The sequence below is a fragment of the Athene cunicularia genome (genome assembly GCF_003259725.1).
Source record: "Athene cunicularia isolate RWA chromosome 5 unlocalized genomic scaffold, athCun1 chr5_part3, whole genome shotgun sequence".
NCBI classification, from domain to species: Eukaryota; Metazoa; Chordata; class Aves; order Strigiformes; family Strigidae; genus Athene; species Athene cunicularia.
The window spans coordinates 3,813,338-3,834,477 of NW_020799103.1; the positions used below are offsets into that span (position 1 = coordinate 3,813,338).

The 21,140-nt window shown below is 35.3% G+C and overlaps 1 protein-coding gene across 1 annotated transcript in view; it reads right to left on the reverse strand.

The window, feature by feature from the left end:
* Positions 1-18,442, reverse strand: part of ELP4 (elongator acetyltransferase complex subunit 4) — a 136,502-nt gene extending 118,060 nt beyond the window's left edge. Inside the window, exons 1-3 of the mRNA XM_026850901.1 lie at positions 18,403-18,442; positions 14,817-14,859; positions 10,124-10,245 (exon numbers count right to left, since the gene is read on the reverse strand). Coding sequence (XP_026706702.1) covers positions 10,124-10,245; positions 14,817-14,829 — 135 coding nt within the window. The 5' untranslated portion in view covers positions 14,830-14,859; positions 18,403-18,442. The remainder of the gene's footprint in view (positions 1-10,123; positions 10,246-14,816; positions 14,860-18,402) is intronic.
* Between the last annotated feature and the right edge of the window lie 2,698 nt (positions 18,443-21,140).

The following is a 21,140-nucleotide window of genomic DNA, read 5'->3' on the forward strand; positions in this document are numbered from 1 at the left end:
ATCACACTTAATGTATGTTTTATACAGAGACTGTATTTTATGCTAAAATAGAACAGAGTCAAGACAATAAGGGGTGAGAGGTTCTCCATGTGTTACTGATAAAGTACAAGCTACTTCAAAACCCTCACGTACAAAACTGAACAAAGTTCCTGCCTTGCAGACAAACACAGAGCAAAACCACCTACGTGGCACTATATGGAAGGGAGACATTACAAATACCAGCTGTTGACATCTGAGAAGCTCAGCCCAAAGCAATCAGAGACAAGACACAGTATCAGTGCAACACAATTAGGCACTGTGGTATACCTTAACTGTTGCTAAGAATGAAGCAGATTAAGAGATCAAGGAAAAATGGTTTCACCTGAAGCTGATAAAGATTTTGACTGCTAGAGATGAAAACCTATCTAAGTATCCATCTGAAATAGCCTTTTTTTCCAATATAGTTTACTTTTAACTTCGGACATAATAATGAGACTTCATTCTCACATAATGAAAAACTTCTAACATTATAAAATGATTGTTTAAACATGACTAAATTCACACAAAGCAAGACGAGAAAATCCGTGACTCGGTTCCATGGCAGTTAGCACATGCATGAGCTTAGATCTGTTTTACCCAGTCTTGTCCCTTGCTGCCCCACAGAAGGAACCAGAAGCACGTGAAGAATTCTCTCATACCGAGTAACTCTTTATTTCCTCAGTTGTTTTTCCAAAATGCATGTATCTAATAACTACCATGCTTAGCTGAAAAATGTTTCTTACATGTACCATGTTCTTGTTCCTATGCAAGAAACATGCTCACATGATGCACTGAGATTTAAGACGTTTCTGAGGCTACCAGGTCTCACAGGCATATAATATTCCATCCCAACAAACCCTTTGCTCTAAAGCAAGCACATCCTGAATCATATTCTTCCATGTGGTGGTTGTGAACTTTATGGACTCTTGGTAGGCTTCAAACATAATGCAGCTGCAATCTGGAAAAGGTAATCTGCCTTTGGAGCCGACTGATATTTTGAAGACCAATTGCTTGAGCTCCACCTAAAATAGTAACTTGGTTAAATACATTTCAAGATGTTGTACTTCAGCACAAATAGAAAAAAAAAATTCCAATTCTATTCATGATCTGAGTATATCTGTAATTTGAACACATTTTAGATAACAGACTAATGAACAGAGCTAATAAAGACTGCTTACCTCCAGATTTGCATCCTAACATTATCACCGCTATCCCAGTTTCTGTCTACACTTGTTTCCCTCCCATTTACACTAAACTGTACAAAAGAGAGGCAGAACATACAGTTGGTGCTTGAGGGTATGTCTACATTGACTAGAAGCCAACATACATGCCTTCGTTAGCCTGCTAAAACACTAAACAGAATACATAGGTGACTGCTAATGTTGTTTTTCCTTAGGATGTACTGGTTCATTCCAGTTCATAATCTTCAAAAATCTTTGAATTAGATCTTTGTATAAGCACATTTGGAAAGGGTGAAAGCTTAAAATTGGTTAGTAGGCTTGGGACTGGGGAGAATTACAGACACAGAACAGAGATAAACCTGCTTTTTGGGCAATATTGAAAATATTGAAATTGGATTGATTCAAACATTTCATCTTCATATCCTCTTCTTTTCTCTTCAAGATAACTAGAACTGTAATAAAAGGCTTTCCCCTCTTCTGACACTGCAAATTAAATGCTGTTCTTTGTTTCAAGAAATAGCTCTTTCCAAATCTGACCATGCCTGAGTGATACCGAGCACCTAAGTGAGAAAAAGTCTCCAGTTGTCATAACATAGGTAAATTCCCAAAGACACAGGCTGACTCGTTGGATATACACTTCACAACTCTTCAGAGTCGTGAAAGGTTTCATTACTGTCCAAGAACTACAAAGCATTTATCAGTTCTCAAGATTGTTCTTAAAAATAGAAGGAAAAATAAAAGAGCTATGACCAGCAGTCAAACTAGCCAGGCTTCTGGCACAGCTATACAAAAACTGAACTGAAAACTATAGAGCAGAACACATACGGAGAGCGGTGGAGGGCACGGTTTCTATAACTGACATTTAAAGATGGCTAAGCCTGGGCTTTTCCTCAAAATATCAAGATCAGGGCTTTAGCACAACTCTCCTTCTCCCAGACTGATCACAAATTGAGAAACAAAGGCACTAGTTTCTAGCAGTCTTATTAAATCATTATTTAGGTTTGAGAACTGTACTCCTCTATCATATATAAAAAGCACTTAAATTCTGCTGAAACTATCAGAATTTTAAAAAGGATTTGGGATTGTGAGCCTGTTTAGGATTAAACATATTCTTGGATTCAAAATCAAAATTCCAGAAAAGATTACTAAAATGTTTAAAGTGTCCGAAATTTCACCCAGAATTTGGAAATAAATGTGTTATTCAAACAAGAGACAGACGAGAGTTCATTTACCAGCCTGTAATATCACTATTTAACCTATTTATGCTTAAAAATATCTCAGCTCCCACATCATATAGCTTTGAAAAGCTTTGGGACTGACAATTTTGTGGCATCATCAGTGTGTCAACTCCTGAGAACTGTTACATTCTCCCAGGCTAAAAGACAAATCTCTCATAAGGTATATAAAAAAACAAAGCATGTAGCAGTGCATTAGCTAAAAAAAAATGAAAATATACAGCATTTCTTGGGGTCAACTAAAATACAAGTCTTTGCTATGCAGACAAAAAGGCAGACAAGTGCTAAAGTTATTAAGCACAGTTTGGTTGGGGCATTTGTCTGAGATAGGAAGGAATAAAGAGAGAAGGAAGCTTGTCGTTATGTTTCAAAATGAAAAAAATGTTGGGGAAAAAGGTGGTTTTCTAAAGTGCCAATACTAAATGCCAACGCAATTAAAATACTTTTGTTTCCCACAAAGCAAGTTTATGAAGGTTTTATTGCAAGCATGAAATAATTTATGTCATTAATAAATCTTTTATCTTTGTAATAAAATGGTGTGCAACCCATATCTGCCGGCAATCCAGGTCTGTGTTTGCTGCCACATTACTTTGCTGCCTTGTTTTGGCAGATGCACGAAGCAAAATCAGATTCTAACAGTTTGACCTCTCTCACTTCTTATGTTCTCTAGGGGATAATAAAATCCAAGATACAATCCCACAGCAGTTAATGAAGCTTAACCTCACACCCTCTTAATTACCAATGCATTACACCAACTATAGGCATCATACTCCTCTCTAAGCTATTTTACAATGCTAAAGAAGTACTACTGTGCCATTATTTAGCAACATAATCCAAGCTGTATGTGAAATCCCTCATATAAAATCCTTTGATCCTTACGGGTTTCAATAACTGTATCATTAATAGCACTTAAAGAATTTTAAACATTCTCTATTTATGTATCAATAAAAATGTTGTTCACATGTTTTTTACGCAACTATTTTGCAATGCAGTATCATCACAGGTATGATTAAAGAAATGTGAAATAAGAAAATATTAAAGGGAGTACGAGTTGATCTCTAACCACAACGATATTGAAATAGTTTGAACTCACATGAATTTAAGGCTCTTTTTCATTATGTTAATTTTTAGTATTTAAAGGACACCAGATGGTAAGTCAGGAAGGGTAAATATTTTCTTTTCAATAAGGTATTATATAAATGTCAGTTTAAAGGGCCCTACTCCCAAAAGGGGGGAGGATTCTATTTTGATTGTAAACACTTGTGAAGACAAGGTCTATTGTTAAAGAACACAAATGACTGGATACAGAATTTTTCTCCTTTCAGTGGCCCTTGTACAACAATTTATTTCCATCTCCAGGTAAGGCTGTTCTACAGAAATTTTTATTTGACATTCAAAAGGACCAAATGGATGTCAACCCAGGATAAATGAGAATTTTGTGAAGGGAAAAGGGAAGTAATATTCTTCTGGTTTATGAAATAAAAAAGGTTAATTGAAAGTACCCTAAGGGGTATTTTTTTTTTAACCCATGAGAATATATTATCAACTTCACATAGACAGAGGTAAACCCTACAGTCAAGTCATAGAATCCTTTGCTATAACTTCCTTGCACTGCAGCCCCATTTACAACATTGAAACCCAGGAATGCATATGAGAAGATTAGATGATTTTTAAAATTTAATCCTTTTCTGAATCAGATCATGAATGCTTAAGTAAGTAAAAGATAAATATAACTAAAAGATAAATATAACAAAAAAGAGAACAATATACTAAAAAAGTAATGTGAGACTAAGTAAAAATGAGAGTGCCCTTGTCCAAATTTCTGCAAATTCTCCTGCAGTGTATAATGCACTAGCTTAAACAGATTTATTCATGCACACTTTTAGAGATGAGTACTGTAAGCAACAGTTCACTAATTGAGCAAATCAGCTCTTCAAAGTTACGAACCAAATTTGTAAAATGGTTATTTGTGAACACTGAAGCCTAAACATTTGATTTTTTTAAGCTACTACTTTTATGATACATTTAACAGGCTAAGTAAGATCTGTGTTTAAAAACAATTTCATAACTAAGATCATGAAAGAAAATATCCTAATAGAGTCAAGGAATGTTAGATAGGAGACTTGAAATTTAAGCCAAACATTTAATCTGGTTCTGGGAAATCTTTTTATTAGATTGGTCTGAACTTTTGACAAAGACTAAGCTTTACACTTTAGAGAGTTCCCAGCGTGGGTACTGCTGAAAGGATTTCATTATTTTTAAACAGAAGTGATTATTTTTTTTCCAGCATCCTCTTTCACACCCATACAACTTCGCTGTCACATTTATAACACAGTCTTGTAGTGCAGAAAATTATATATTACAATAAAATATTAGCATTTTAATACAGAGAAATGTAAAATAGATATTCCGTTTATCCAACATGCAAGCAAGAAAAGTAAGCAGATAAGCAAGAGCTATATAGTAAAGAAATTAGATTTTTTCGAAGGAACTTTCAAACTCTGAGACAGTTGCCAGGGTTAGCTTCAACCATAGTCTGTGCATCAAGGCTATCTTTACTTCAGAAAGAGATAAGAGGTGGTAGGAAAGTTCACTAGTGCTGTAAATGTAATTGGACTTCTGTGATAACATTTAACAGCACATAGCAGCTGAATCGCTGTAACAAGCTCACGTATTTTGAAAATACAACTGTGAAAAAAGGAATAATAGGAATGTAGCCCTGCTTGCATATATATTTTTACCTTTCAAGGTGTTATGCTTTACATTTCTTTATGTAGCATCTAAAAATGTCAGATGATAGAAAAAATACCTCTTGCATTCATACAGAGCTTCTTTCACAACATCACATAGAGAAGAGAGGAAGGAGTTAGAACCGTGCTCTTTGAAAATGGAAGCTTGGAAAGCTCTGCTCACCAGCCTGATCATTTCTTCCAGGTCTGCATTCTTCATTTTAACGAAACAATGTTTGAGAGTCATATTTATGTGGGAAAAATGTAAGCATCATGTTTGAATGTACTTTGATGGAATAAAAAAGTCCGTGTAGACAGCTATGGTTTCTTTCAAGAGGCTGTTTGCATACACAGGAATACACTGAAGCTCAGTGCGTTGGTTGACTGCTGTTTTTTTAAATAACCCTGGAAATAACAAAAGTATATTTTACTAGATTCTTTCTGCATTCATCTGTTTAGTGGGAAAAGTGTAAGTGTGCACTTTCTGTTCTTCAGGTCTGCTCAGTATAACCAACTTGTTGGAGGTGGAATTTTTTCAGTCTTCTCCAAACGACATACTTAAGCAAAATGCCAGACTTAAAATATATTTTCACTTCTATTTTAGAGATCTCTTCTGTTTGGTAGGATTTTTTAAAAAACTTGTTCCTGGAGGCCTTTTTGATCTTGTCCCTATTGTTTTTTTAATAAACCATTACGCTTCTCTATATGCACTTCCCAGCTTCGTGGCCAAGTGACACTGCATTTTTCCCTTTCACAGTGATACTCTACACCAGTAGCATGGTTTCTCCTGATTGACTTCAGGATACGTCCAGCAAACACAGTGATGCTGTGTGCCTTATAAAAGGGCACACTAAGGGCTTTACCACTCAAGAGGATCTTCTGTCTAGTTCTCCAGAGAGCAAACTGTTTGCACACTGTTCATTTTCAAACTTGGAAGTACGATGACATCAGATGTATAACTGCTTCATGCCTTAGTATGGCAAGCCTCAGAGGACTTGACTGGGGGTGGAATGTTGGGGAATGCATTTCTTTCTAAGAAGGCGATCATCTATAGCAGAGGTAGGAAAAGCATCCGCACCATAAGTGGCAGGCTCACAGATGATGTCAAAGTACATGTTTATTCCTTGAAGGATGTGCTCTTTACTCTCTCTTCTTGTAAGAACCTCCAAAAGACAATTTCAAGAGAGTCTAGAAATATCCTGTAATAAAATTCCAGTTTGAAAACAGAAATCCCACAGAAATGCAGTAATTGCACAAAATGGTCAGCTTTTCCTCAGGAGATGAACAGATGCAGCTCTAGAAAGAAGTTCTGTACCTCCCACTCTTCCACCTCAGGCTTCCAGGTTCCCAGTGGAATGGTCATTGAGGTAACATTGGCCAAGGTCCCACAGGGAAATTAGTAGGCTTCAGGGGATGCTAGTTTCCATTTCCTAACACATACTATGACCAGCAGTCTTCCTCTTGAGACAAACTTTGCACAGGTTCCACAGTAAAATCAACTTAACACAAAGCACTCTTTATGGTCAAGTTGAGTTCCTAACTGGCAAATATAATCCAATTTTTTCTCATTAAAACTTGTTCTCATTAAATTAGTTCCTCTCCAAGGTCTAGATAAAATAATTAGGAAAAAGGACAAAGAAATTTTTATATAGGCAGTTTAGGCAGTTCTAGAATTTTAGTGACAAATCTGAAGTAGGAAAAGTGAAAAAAATAGAAATGAGGCCACCACAAACACAGAATGTTTTTTTTATTTTTATTTCTTTTTAAGACTGGAACCATACCTTGACACTAACAAGGAGAATATGCATAAAGAACTAAGCTGTTACATAGTTACTGTATTTTTATGGCTTCCAGAAGTCAGTTTGGTACCCAAACTAAATTGGAGTGGATGCAAAACCTGTCTTAATTTTAGCTACAGTGATGTTCAAGGAAATATTCAACGTCCTTGCTTGCTGTTTCTTGCAAAAAGCATAACAGTGTTTAAGTTAAGATTTCCCCTGTAATAAATATAACTGTATACTCAAATATGTATGTTCCATTCTCAAATACATACACTATATGCAACTACATAGTAGCTGGCATTAACTTTAGAGTGCTGAATTATAAAAAAGAAAGAAAAGCACTAAACACAGTGAAGTTAAGGAAATAGATACAAGAAAAAGCCCTATCTACTTTATTAGTTTTCTTTGTTGTTAAGCTTGAGCACATAACAGCCTTTCATAATTTGTAGTCTAAACTTATAAGGTACGGTACTGAAAATGGAATGTTAAGATCCAATGTTTCCTTTAGTCATTTTATTATTGAATTAATTTTCTATTTACCAATGCAATCATTATTATTTTACGACCGATCACAGAAATATACCATACTATTTCTCATGTTATATACTATTCCTAGTATTTATGCCCTTATAATAAAAAGTTGCCTTTTGCTGAAGAACACAGATTGAACAGAAATGCTCTCAAATGTTTAAAATACTTCCTGAAAAACAGCATGTATATAGTTCTGTAGGTTTTACCAGAGGTGTATAATTTTTCAGCATTACGTCTTAATGCCAATTTCCTGAAGGAGCTTTGACTACAAAAGGCATGAATATGTTTTCAAAGGATGATGGATAAATTGGTGGGTGGTAATATAATATATCTTAGGCAGCTGATCAGGGCTTTTTATCCTCTGCTTGTCTTTTAGTTATACACAATTTCAAGATAATTATGGTCTCTAAGAATGTCTTTTCCCCTTCCTACTACCAGCAATATTTGTCTTGGTTATAGGTTCAAGAAACTTCCAATCACATCATAAAATTAGAACAGGGCAATTACGGCATCTCAGCAGAGAAGTGAATGTATAAATTGACTGACCACACAATATGGACATAAGGCAGTTAATGAGCTGCCTCTATGTAAAACACAAGTTAATTAGAGTACTAGCTACAGAATATATTGAATACATCCTTGAATTTTATAAAATAAAAAACATGCATAAAATATGTAATTCAGGTTGAAATGTACCGTATGTATGTTACCTTTCCAATAAAGAATGCAGTCCAATCAGATACTGAAAATAAATTAATTACTAATCTCATTAAATAAAATGCAATGTTATTCAACAATCAGATCTGTTATATTAGAATCTTGACTGCGTAGAGACATCCAAATTCCAAACAGCTAATTTTTAGGACAGGAGAGGACTTCTTGAAGCACCTGAAGGTCCTCTGTCTTAAAAGTCAAGTCAGGCAGTTGTAGGGAAGACTCCTCTGCCTCTGGGATTTGGAGACCTAACTGCAGCCAAAGCCAGTCTTAGATGGATTATTTCTAGGTGAGGCAATAATATTTTTTAGGTTACACATATCAGCATTTCAACAAGTGCCTAAGCTTTCCAAGTGTGAAAGTACACAATTTTCTAGATTGATGCCTAGAATATTACAGGGTTACTTCACCGAAGCAATTTCAAGACAGCAACACAAATCAGAGAAATCAACTCTATTGTGCCTTGTCTGTTAATCAAAGGAAGTGTTGAATAATCAAGGTAAGAGTAGAAAAGTACAAGAGTACTGTTGGATAGATAAACACACAAATGGAGGAAGAAAACAAGAAAAAATTATGTTTGCCTGAACTTTTGTGTAGTAATGTTGTTCTCTTATAGTAACACCACTATGGAGTTACAGTGGATGAATGTAGGATTATTAGCTAGCGTCTGGTAAGAAGGAAAACTTATGTCAAACCAGAAAACTGAGCTCAGTAAGTCACACCAAGCTAACTGACCACAAACTGGTACAAGAAGGACAGATGTACTTAACAACCTCTATTGATTAACTTGCAAAAGCATAAAGAACAGGAGCTAGGAAAATTATGACATGCTATGAAAAATTGATTCAAAAGTGACTGATAGAAGAATAAAATCTGTTAACAACTCAATTTTAAGAAATTTTAATGCAATGTAATAAAAATATTCATTTTAATAATTTAATTTTGATGAGAAAAACAACCACAATGATTCTGTATTCTACAGTCAGAGAGTCAATTACTTGATTATCAGTTATTTAAAAATACAGCATGTTCTTATAATAATCAAATTCTAACCTATTTGTTTAGGCTGTATTTTGAACCACAACAAATTAGAAAAATTTCAGCCCTAAATGAACCCTCTTTGGTTCAAGATCATTAAAAAAAATTACTAAATTCTTCATAACCATAATCATCTGATTTCATTAAGAATATACTTTTTCTTGAATGCTGAAGGTAATATTGAATAGATAAGGCATAGAATCTACCATCACTAGGTAGGAAAAAAAGAAAAGTAATACTTTTGTCCAGAAATAGTCTCTGAAGACTCTTAAGGAAATAGCCAGACTTCACCTAATGCAGAAGTAATCAGTAAATTATATGTTGCTTTTGAAATTAGAAAAAAGCAGCCTTAAAAAACCATAAATAATGTAATGAAATTTTGTAAGATTATCCTCACACTTCAGCATTTTCTTGCAGTGCTGATCAAGCTTTTTCCCTTATATAATTTCCTTATAATGGAAATTATCAGTGTTTGATTAGGAGCACACTGAAGTCTGAAAGAAACCTTTCTATATGACCTGATCCAAAACTGACCATGTTTCTTAGTAGAAAATAGACAAAACAAAACATACACATAAAGGAAGGTGGGTTTCCTCACATCATTCAACTAAGCCAGGTAGTCTGTCTGGTTTTCATCCATAATTAAAATAAAGAATAAGCAGGCTTCTCACCTGATTTGGCCTCGGGAGAATCTTACTCCACTATCCATAGATGCAGGCTAGTGAGCTAAATTTAATTCCCCAATCTGGCCAGTGTAAATACTCCTGGACTTCCCAACGCATTCTTATGAATCACCAAGATTTATTTCTTACTACACAATATGTGCACTTTCAAATGTATTTAAATTCATTAAGACATTTCAGCTTTACTCATCAAAAGCTATGAGTCTTCTTTACCTTTAAGATGTTGTCAGGATGCTCTTTAGCAGAAGCAACAAACAATTCATGTCCACAGACAACTCCCTCTGCGAGAAAATACTTGAACAACAAATTGGAGTAAAGAGCGTATTTATCTTCCTCTGTGAAAACAAGAATGGTTGGAATTTTTTCTTTTTTGTTAGATCAATCACCCACCTGGATTTTCACAACACTATAAAAGCCCTCTTTTGGTCTACCTCCTAGAATATATAATGTACAATGGAGATAACAGGTAAAATATGATTCCAAAGTTTTAAAAATAATGCTTGATAATATTGTATTCCTAATTTTTCAAGGCAAAAAAAAAATGATTGAAAACTAAGATATGGATGGGATACAGAAATAGTGCTATCTTCCTAACAAGGTTTCCCATAAGTATTGATGAACATTAATGATATCAGTTTAGTGGGAAGGGGTTTTGTTAATTTAGGAGAACTGTGTTGATATTTATATTCTTAATTATTAAAATACTAATCAACTTACTTAAAATATGTATTAATTGATGCCTTTCAAAACTTAATCATATTTGGCATGCTAAAGCTATATAAAGATATTTCTTATAGACATTTTACATCTGCATTTCAACGCTGTGAGAACTAGAAAAATAGGCAAAACAAATGGATATATTGAAAAAAACAGACAATTTTTCACACCATTTCTGAAAGCTAACCACAGCAAAATCATGAACACATTCAAAAGACACATGAACTCATAGTATAGGAAGTGAGACAATACTTGTTAACAGACACTGTGAATACTGAAATAAAAATACAAACTCCCACTGACTTCATAAAGGTTAATATTCAACTTCTTTGTTGGAAGTTAAGTATCAGAAATTACTAGGAATAAAAATTCATAGTGAGCTTCATACAATTAATACTTATCATAACTCTAGACTATGGGGGAAGCAAATGAGTAAATAATCATTGAAATTTGAACCATCTCTGATTTTCTTTATTTTTAGTAAATATAAACAATAGCAATGTTAATGCTAGGAAAAAAATTCCTAACAATATAACTACCCAATTATTTGTGCGGTAAAATTTTGATCATGCCCTTTGAAACAACGTATTTCTGACATTTATTTAGAAAGATATCTGAAATATGTTGTTTGGGAGAAAATTAAATGCAACATACAGTTTCACTATTTCATCTGTTAATCTGGCTGCTGGAAGATAATACACAGGGATGTTGTGGCACAAAAATACACAGAGATAGATTTTCTTTATACAGAACCAGCGAGACTCTTAATTCATTCTTTGAGTGACTTGGAAACAATTTCCTCCCTATTATAAATCACTTATGAAAATATTAAAAGAAAACCCACAAACCCAAAAAGGCTGAAAATAAGAAAGTTGTCATTCATATCTAACTTGTAAAAAATACTAAAGGAGGAAAACAAAACGAATATAACTTTGATATGTACCAGAATAGTGTGCTTTGGAGCTTAAGAGTAAAAAACCAGCCCAATGAAGAAGAGTGGGAGGAAAGAAAGAAAGGAGATGTATATCCGTAAAGGAGAAAGAACACTGATAGCAGTGGGGAAACTTAAGAAACAAATCACAGCAAAATCCTGTTGTACTGCAACACTCCTAATATCATGCACAAGTACTGACACTTTCAGTACTTACATTAACAAGAGAAAGAAATTCAAACCACAGGTTTTCAAAATCACTGGAGATTAAAGTTCTCCCAGACATACTGCTTATCCTTCATGGGATATTGGCCAAAACAGAGTTTATTTCCTGCTTTTTTATTTCACTTTTAAATTTAGCATTTGGGATTTTTTTTTTTTAAGATAAAATGTATACACTTCAAATTTGGAAAATTTGTTTCATTCCTTTCTTCTTCAGAATAAACCCTAAAGGTCAAGATTACCTACTTTGCTGTTAATGAGAAATATTTACTTAAAAATTTCCCTTTCATTAAACCCAAGAAATGAACTAGAAGTGACTATAAAGCAACATTTCAAGATAGAGAAGAATGCTTCATAACACCATGGCTACGAGAGGAAATTACATAAAACTGGACATTCACATAAGCCAAAGGGAATACAATAATTACAACACTATTGCTACTAATACTAGTCATTGATATATCCAGTTTATTGTAGAGTCTGGGGGTTTAACAACTCAGATCTTATTAATATAATTAACCTTTGATACTGTTAACCCGCCTAGTAGGCCATATGAGCCTTCTATTGTACTTCCAGTAACACTTTTATCTTTCTGAAAAATAACAGTCTAGTGAAAAATATGGCCAGATCAGTATTGCGCAAAGCACAGGACTGACCAAAGCTTACTGTTGAGAGCGCTGGGTTCCTTATTACAATTTCAGCAAGACTGATTTCCAAAAGCATTACAGAATTACAAACTGCAGTTTCCTTAAATTTTGGAGCTCTCAGTGAAATATTTGATATAGTTTACTCTTGCATGCTTAAAAAGCCACTAACAGTGGTACTGAAGAACTGTTTTCCTAGTAACTCTGCTCCCTACATTGTGCTGTGACTGAGGATGTAGATCCATGTACAAGACTAGGATGGAGACAAGACTCAATTCAGATAAAACTGAAGCACTACAGCTGCAGAAGCAAAAAGTAGAACTGACACTATCTAAAGTTCTGAAGTATTACAGTCCTATTTGGTAAATGGAGTCTTTGGAGCCTGCTTAGATCTTAGCTTCAACGAGAGGAAAATAAAACCCATATGCAGAGTAATTCTCCCTTATAACTGGAGTCAGGGAACACATACAGCTCCTGTCCTGTCTGTGTTAGTGCTGTCTACTTAGTTATGCTTTGGTTGCTTACTGCAATATAATTGGTAATATATTATTCACAGTACATTGACTTCCATGTTCTAATCTCCATCTATGAAGTTCTCAATTTAAGAACCAAAGCCCTCTAGAAATCAAAGTGACAGCATGATATCTACTTATTAATTTTTTCTCAATTCTCTGAGCTACCTGAAAGAAGCCACCAAGCCTCCCATACAATCACATCACTGCAGCAGAGGTCAGTGGAGGGAGACAAATTTGTTAGACCTCTCTCCATCTGAATAAAAGGGGAAAAGGAACACTAGTTGGCCGCTCTGGAAGGATCCTCAGCTGTAATGTTTATGTCATCCTTGGTGAATCAAAAATCTTGATTTCTTAATTTTTATCTACAGGTTAAAGTTTACCTTCTCCATCATTTGAGGTACAGAAACACTGAGTTGTACTGCATATGGACATATGACTTAACTGACATTTAGTGGAGTATAAGCCAGTATCTCATTCCGTCCAAGTATTTTATGGTTTGTGTATGTGCATGTAGCTATACAGAGAATCTTTCTGGATCATCATTTTTTTATATTATTCCTTAGAAAATAAACAACATGCTCAGTTTCATGCCAAACATAACACAGAAACTCCATAAACCACAGATAAATAGAAGAAATCATACTGTCTGTTGATGATTATTTAACTAAACGAAGAAGATATAAGGCTGTAGTACTTAAGAATAATTTTAACTCAAATTTTATTTAAAATGCTGGAATGTTAAACTATAGAAGTGAAGCAAGAGGGAACAGGGATATAAACCCCTTTTACTGACCTATTCAAGGTGATATTTAATTTTCTTGCATGATAAACTTATTTTTAATGTAACAGGACTAGAGAGATTCTTACACTGCTATACCCTTCCAAAACATATTTTGCAAAATAAGGAATTTTCAATTTAGTAAATTAAAAACATTTACATTCAGTGTAGGGACACATCATTTTAGCATTAGCCTTTCCTTTAGCCTTCTTACATTCATTTTCATAAAAGTAAACTTACAGGAAAAATAGGAAATGAACTATTGGAGAGTGATCTAAATATAAAATATCTCAAAGTCTGCTACAGTACTCTAAGGATTAGAAGTGTCTCAGAAAGCCTTTACAAACAGTGTATCTTGAATTGTTAAAGCCAATGCATCTGTAAGAATCCCTCAGTTCTTCAATTTGTCAGATAGAGGATGGCTTTTTATTGATTCATTTCTAGGTCACTAAACTTTTGTGGTATTCAAAGGATCTAAAGTGCACCCATATGGGGCTTTTCTGATAGCATCCATTGTGCCCAGGCTTCAATAGTTACGTTACTATTCAAAACCATAGGAGTACAGCTTTCTTCTTGTAAATAAACAAACAAATCATTTAGCACAGGTACTTCAGTAGCTCACTGATCAGTTTCATAGATAAACTGAGTGAAATACTTTGAAATATATTTGTTTTCTGATAACACTTGGACTATTTTGATGGAGAGGATAAATTCTCAACTGTTATCTTTATTTTTCCAAATTGCATCCACATTCCGAAGAACTACGTCCATTCTGTATGTGTAGGAACTAACACTTAACTGCATTTTAGTCAGCCAAATACTAAAGACTTAAGTCTGGCCTAAATCTTTATTCTTAGCCTCCATACTAAAGAGCTGTCCCATCCGCAGCCTTCATTGTGAACTTTACTTCTAGCTTATAAGGCACATAAACACATAAGACTCTTGCAGCTGCAGACTCTTTTCTGGGTCCAGTCACTGCAAGTCACACAACAGTCCACAGCTTTCACTGATTCTTTTTGAACAAAGACTGTTCTACAGCTAAGTAGCAGGTGAGTAACTAGTGAAGCGTAAAACTATACAAGGAAAAGAGATTATTTACCTAAGTTATGCATATTGTCTCCAGGACAAAACCTCTTCTGATCCTACAGATAAGGACATAAATAAAATAGTTTATTGTGATCATTAGCCATTGGTCTTTTTCTACAACACCATGTTCTCATGGTTAAAATTGTCATGAAGAAAAATCAGTATTGTCAGTATCAATGCAATGAATTCCAATGTATAACCATGTTGAAAACTAAAGATAAAGATCAATTCCTATTTATGACTCTTTTCACCCCTACACTGTACACGCTACTGAACACATAACAGACATTCTCAACACCTTTGTGCATGGACTGTCTGTAGCTACTACTCAGGTAACAAATATGTATAGATCATATTTACAATACCTGACTTTTAAATATCAGTACATTAAACAGCACGAAGGTCTTTGAAAAAAATCCAGCGATAATTTGTAGTATAATTGCTTAAAATGATGAGAGCTATAAGAGGAAAAATAAGACTGCAACAATGTAATGTACAGACAACTTTTTTCTCTGTACAAAGTCTAGACAGGTTGCCCTAAAGCTGCCAAAAGCCTGTCATAGCCTATCAGTATTGATCATTTTTTCACCAGATAGTTCTACAGTGTGGTGCTGTGACCTAAGGTGTGTCTTTCTGTAGCTATGAAACATCTCTCTGAATTGCTGCAGGTTATAAGACGTGATTATTTTAATAATCTGAAATTCCATTTAAAAGATACTTTACTAATGTCCACATTTACTAAGCTTGAGGGGATATACTTTGTGTCACTTGCATTTAATTAGCACATGCCAAAATGGAGTTGTCAAACATATAAGTTACAATATTTGGCATTTGGCCATACTTCAGGAAGGTGAATTCTGGTAACTTGTATTTTGTAGAATTATATTTAGCAAATCACTGTTTTGTACCTCTCTGGAGATTATCTTTTTCAACTTTAAAAAGGTGATAAATTCAATTATATTGACATGTGAAGAGAGCTCTTACCAGTCAGGTTAAATTGCATGTCTAACAGAAATAATAGTAGCTAATTAAAGTAGCTGAAACTGCTTCAAGGCTTAGAATGTACAAGTATAGACCTGCTTTTAACCAGCCAACTTTAACTTTTAATAATTGACCTCAGCTACCAACAGAAACCCTCCTACTGATAATCTTTAAAACATTTAGCCATCAATGACCTTGTCAAAACTGGAGCATCTTAAAGGCATGTAAGAATAGGTTCTTATAGGGTACCCAGGACAGACCTGTTTGAGTGTGCTGTAACTCACTACGCAGAACGTGTTATATAAACAAGGCTTATATTTAAAAAACAAAATAACATCCTCCCGGAAACTCTTCCTGAGGCTGGCAAAACAGATATACAACAGGTTGAAGTACATCAGAGAGGGGAGGAAGGGAAAGAAGTGTGCTTAATCAACAGCTATACTACTTGTTTGTTTTGAAAGGGGAGATTCTTCCAGAAAGCTAGTCTTCTGGAGCAGTTTAAGATGAAACGACAAACAAGTAGTCTCACATTCACGATGAGCAAACTGTTTTGATAGTGTTCAAATTTCACTTCACGCAGTTTCAGAATGCTTGTTTTACCACTTCTTCTAAACCCAATACAGTAAGATCTTTTGAAACTAGACTAGTTAAAATCCAAACCAGTCTTGCTATACGACCAAAACCCAGGAAGTTTCAAGTTCCTCTTGTAGCTAGGATCTTGCATGAGACCACCACATGCCTCAACTCTCTAGCTCTCATATAAATAAAACACCATCAAAAAAATATTATAAAGCTCAACTGAAAATCATGATGCTCTTTATTATGAATTAAGTTTTTTAAAATTGTGCACTTATATTTCAAACAATGTTTCGCAGTCTTACCAAGTAACTTGTGCCATTACTACATCTTGAGAACACAACAGTTAAAATAAATATTTTAATACCCTGAATCTACTATTATTTGGTGAAATTAACCAAGATAATGTGTCAAATAATGAAGATGAGCATTTAATTTGCAAAGGGAGCTAAGCTAAAAGTAATGCAATTTATTCTTGCCTTAGAGAATGTTGAAGGAAGGGGGAAGAATTTAACCTTTTTATAACACTTGGAGTAGAACGCAGAAAGATCTTCCTAGGAGGTTTATCACTGACAGCTTCAATCCGGTATAATATTAAGCTTGCCTAGACTAATCTCATGACAGATTTTTTTTTGTATACTGACAAGATATTCTAACAATGCAGTTACAATTCTACCTGCGCCAACTTTAAAAATTAGTCTAAAAATTTTTAGACTAATGAGTCATGAATAAGTACAGTTCTTACTTTAAGACTTTTGTATGTAATTATATGTTTCAAAATAATATACGCTAAGTCTTATTTGGGAAAAAAATAAGCTTTCAAATCTAAAAGAGAGATTCTCCTTTGTGTTCCTGTGAAGCTAAATTTAGTATGAGACCACAAATAAACAACCAACACAGGGGATAAGTAAACTAAAACCCACCACTGGGTATTGCCAGCTATGCACTCAGAGGAGGGGGAAAAAAAAAAAATCAGGTAAAAATCCCATCATTTTCAAATCATTGAGTCTTGTCATCTCTTTCATTAGAACACAAAGCTCACTGCCTTTGTACTTGCTTCATCTGGTGCCATTAAGGTCAGGTCAAGTGGATAGCTAACCCTATGCTCAACAGTAGCCAAAAGCAGATACTTAGGAAGAAGTAATAAGAACCGAACAAGCAAATGTGATGCTTCACCCAAGCACTTGCTCAGCCTCCCACCATTTGTAGCTCAATGACTTCCTTAGCCAGACTTGGTATCCACTACCCTAAGTAATGCAAACAGCTTTCTTTTCCATCAAGCTGCCTAGTTTTCCACTGAGACTGAGATTTTTTTTTTACATCCACAACACCCTATGATGTATTCCACAACTTAATTGCATATTGTCTGAAGAACAATTTTATTTTCTTTAATGATAATTTTCCAGCCAGTAGGTTCACTTGATGCCACCCAGTTCATCTACTGGAAGCAACAGTGAATATTGTAATGGGAAGACAAAACAAGACTCATTTAGTTTCATCATCTCTGATCTGTGTAACATATGATAGGTTCTAAATTTTTTTTTCTTCTTCCTTTGTCCATAGCAGGATTGCAGCTCTTCTCAAACTGAGTGAGAAAAGTAAGATCTCCATTGAAAGCAGCTGATTCTGGCAACCAAAAGATTAAAAGATTCTGTATTTAACATCTTCCTCAGAAAGCCAAATTAAAAAGAATACCAACGTTGTGATGATAAACAGTCTAAATCTTACAAGAAATCAAGTAGTTTAGAAAATTTGAAGATCTTCCTTAAAGTCCTGAAATTTAATAAATGCCCTGCTTTCAAACAGAATTCTGCGGTATTCTTGAGGGCTCAAACCTGTCTAAAAATAAGGTTTTGATCCATCTCCAGTAATTCTTAAAATAGACAATAGCTCACTCTGAAGGCTAGCCAAAGCGAGAGAGCTATACTTTAGTAAAGTGTGAGTTTAAAAAACAATTAAAAGACAGGTTATTTGATAAATACATTAAAATGAAGAAAACACATCAGAATACGACTTTAAGCATCTATATTTTCTATACTAACCAATAAGAAGAAGGGTTCCAACAGCTATGCCTCCACCTGGAAACAAAACAAAAAGAATGAAGTAAGGCTACATTTTAATACTACGTTAGAGAACAATTAAGTTTTCTTAGTTTATAAGTCAAAGAAAGGTGATAACGGGGAATTTAAAAATATAAAAGTGAACAACATTTTAATTACCTTTGCAATACTTCCTACAATTCTCTATTATGAAATAATTATACATTACTTGTAATTATATATTACACATTACAATTACTTTCACAATATACTGTACTATCATCATTGTGGTAAAAAGATCCTGCAGAGCTCTACGCAACTACGCTCGAGTACTACTATAATGATGTACGGTCTGAGCCAGTGAATTTTTACTTCAGTGACTCAATTTTACTGAGATGGGCTGAGCCCAACTGGGGGAGTTTCACTGAGGGCAAGTGCCGGGGGCTGCCCTTGGGCCACAACAACCCCCAGCAGGGCTACAGGCCTGGGGAGGAGTGGCTGGAGAGCTGCCAGTCACAGAGGGACCTGGGGGGTGATTGACAGCGGCTGAACAGGAGCCAGCAGTGTGCCCAGGGGGCCAAGAGGCCAGTGGCATCCTGGCTTGTGTCAGCACTGGCGTGGCCAGCAGGGACAGGGAAGGGATCTGAGCCCTGGGCTCGGCACTGGGGAGGCTGCCCCTCGCTGAGTGGGTTCAGTTTTGGGCCCCTCACCCCAAAAAGGCCGTTGAATGACTCGAGCGTGGCCAGAGAAGGGCAACGGAGCTGGGGCAGGGTCTGGAGCACAGGTCTGCTGGGGAGCGGCTGGGGGAACTGGGGGGGTTCAGTCTGGAGAAGAGGAGGCTGAGGGGAGACCTCCTGGCCCTCTGCAACTCCCTGCCAGGAGGGTGCAGAGAGGGGGGATGAGTCTCTGGAGCCAAGGAACAAGCGACAGGACAAGAGGGAATGGCCTCAAGCTGTGCCAGGGAAGGTTTAGACTGGATATTAAGAAGGATTTCTTTACAGAATGGGTTGTTGGGCCTTGGAATGGGCTGCCCAGGGCAGGGGGGGAGTCCCCATCCCTGGAGGGGTTGAAGAGTAGAGTCGACATAGCGCTGAGGGATCTGGGGGAGTTGGGAACGGTCAGTGTGAGGTTAATGGGTGGACTGGATGATCTTCAAGGGCTTTTCCAACCAAGATGATTCTGTGACTCAAGTGAGTAAACATTCTCCAAATTAAATCTGTACCAATCACTACCAAGTGAAATTCTTTTGTACCAAGAACGACCTCTGTAAAGTGACCTATTAAGATGCTAGCAAATTCCCACCCAAGTCAATGAGGCAAAATCTTTGCTTCACTGTTTTTTATCTTATCATTGAAAACAGACACGGCAATAAGACAGGTAGGATTTCATCCAGTGAAACCTGGACTGACAGATCATAATCATCATAACACACATCTGAAAAAAACCCAACTCTTAAATTTTTTTATAGTATGTCTTGGACATAAAAACAATGCTATGAATGCAGTTGATTGAAATATTTGTTCAAAAATAAAAATACATTTTGACAGATTTATACATGGCCACTATTATTTTTCTTTCTTTTTGCTTAAACAATTACAACCAGTGCTTATGTTCCAATCACAGATGACTGAATGAATAGACAGAATAGAATACTCCCAATAAGTCTTGATACATACATTCATATATTCTTATCCTATTAATCTCAACAGTGTGGAGGACCAGAAAAAAAAATATCTATAAATTCCCATCCTGACTGCTTTATTTCCTCCTCAAAGAGACAGCAAGCATAATTATGTAACAGTGGTTTAAATGGTTGTCCCAAGAGGGAATTTTAACAAAGACAGTGAAAGAAGAATTCATATTTCATTTTAGATGAAGAGTAAACTGGTTTATAATCTGAATTCCAATACCACAAATAGTGGAATAACTTGAAATCAGATACAAATATTCTGTTGAACAATCATATAAGACTGTGACAGGAAAGCTAAAAATTCCTTGAAGTGTTCAGATGGCCATATGTAACTAGCCTATTCCAGTGTTTTGCATGAAGGAAACTGCAGTCTGTCTTCTGCAACTACATACTGCTTTGAAAGCGAGTTAAAAGCAAACTGAGTTACATCACCACAATATCCAAATGCTCCTGATAAAAGAGGTCAGTTCTAGACTGCACAGATGGACTCTAGTGAACAGAATAATTCAGTCTATCAATTTAAGAGCTCATTAAACTTCACTTGAAATTGATTCCAATAGGGATTGGATCAACTTCTTAATCTTTTGCTCTGCTGGTGGGACTACAAATGTGTGTAGCACTTGTAATGTTGATATACATCCAGATGGAAGAGAAAAAGCAAGTTTTTCTCCCATTGGCCAAAAAGTCCTAATATTGTTGCATAATAACACCTGAATTAAAACCACAACAGAATCACTTTGTCATCACATTATGATGTACTTGTACAATTTGAGCAGTGCATCACAGTGAAATGTATAGTCAGCTATTAATTTTGTAGTTGTAGTTCAACACATTACAGATTTTTTAAGCTCTGCTCCTGAGTCAAGATGTATGAATGCCTCAGTATTTATTGCAAGCTTATCAAGAAATCATGCTTTTCCTAGATATTTAAAAAAACCCTGCAACTATAAGTGCTATTTATCAGAAAATTAGGATCAATCATGAAATCCCCATGTTCTAATCCACTAATTGTAATTTGATTTTATTTGTTCAGAAGATAAATGCAAATGAA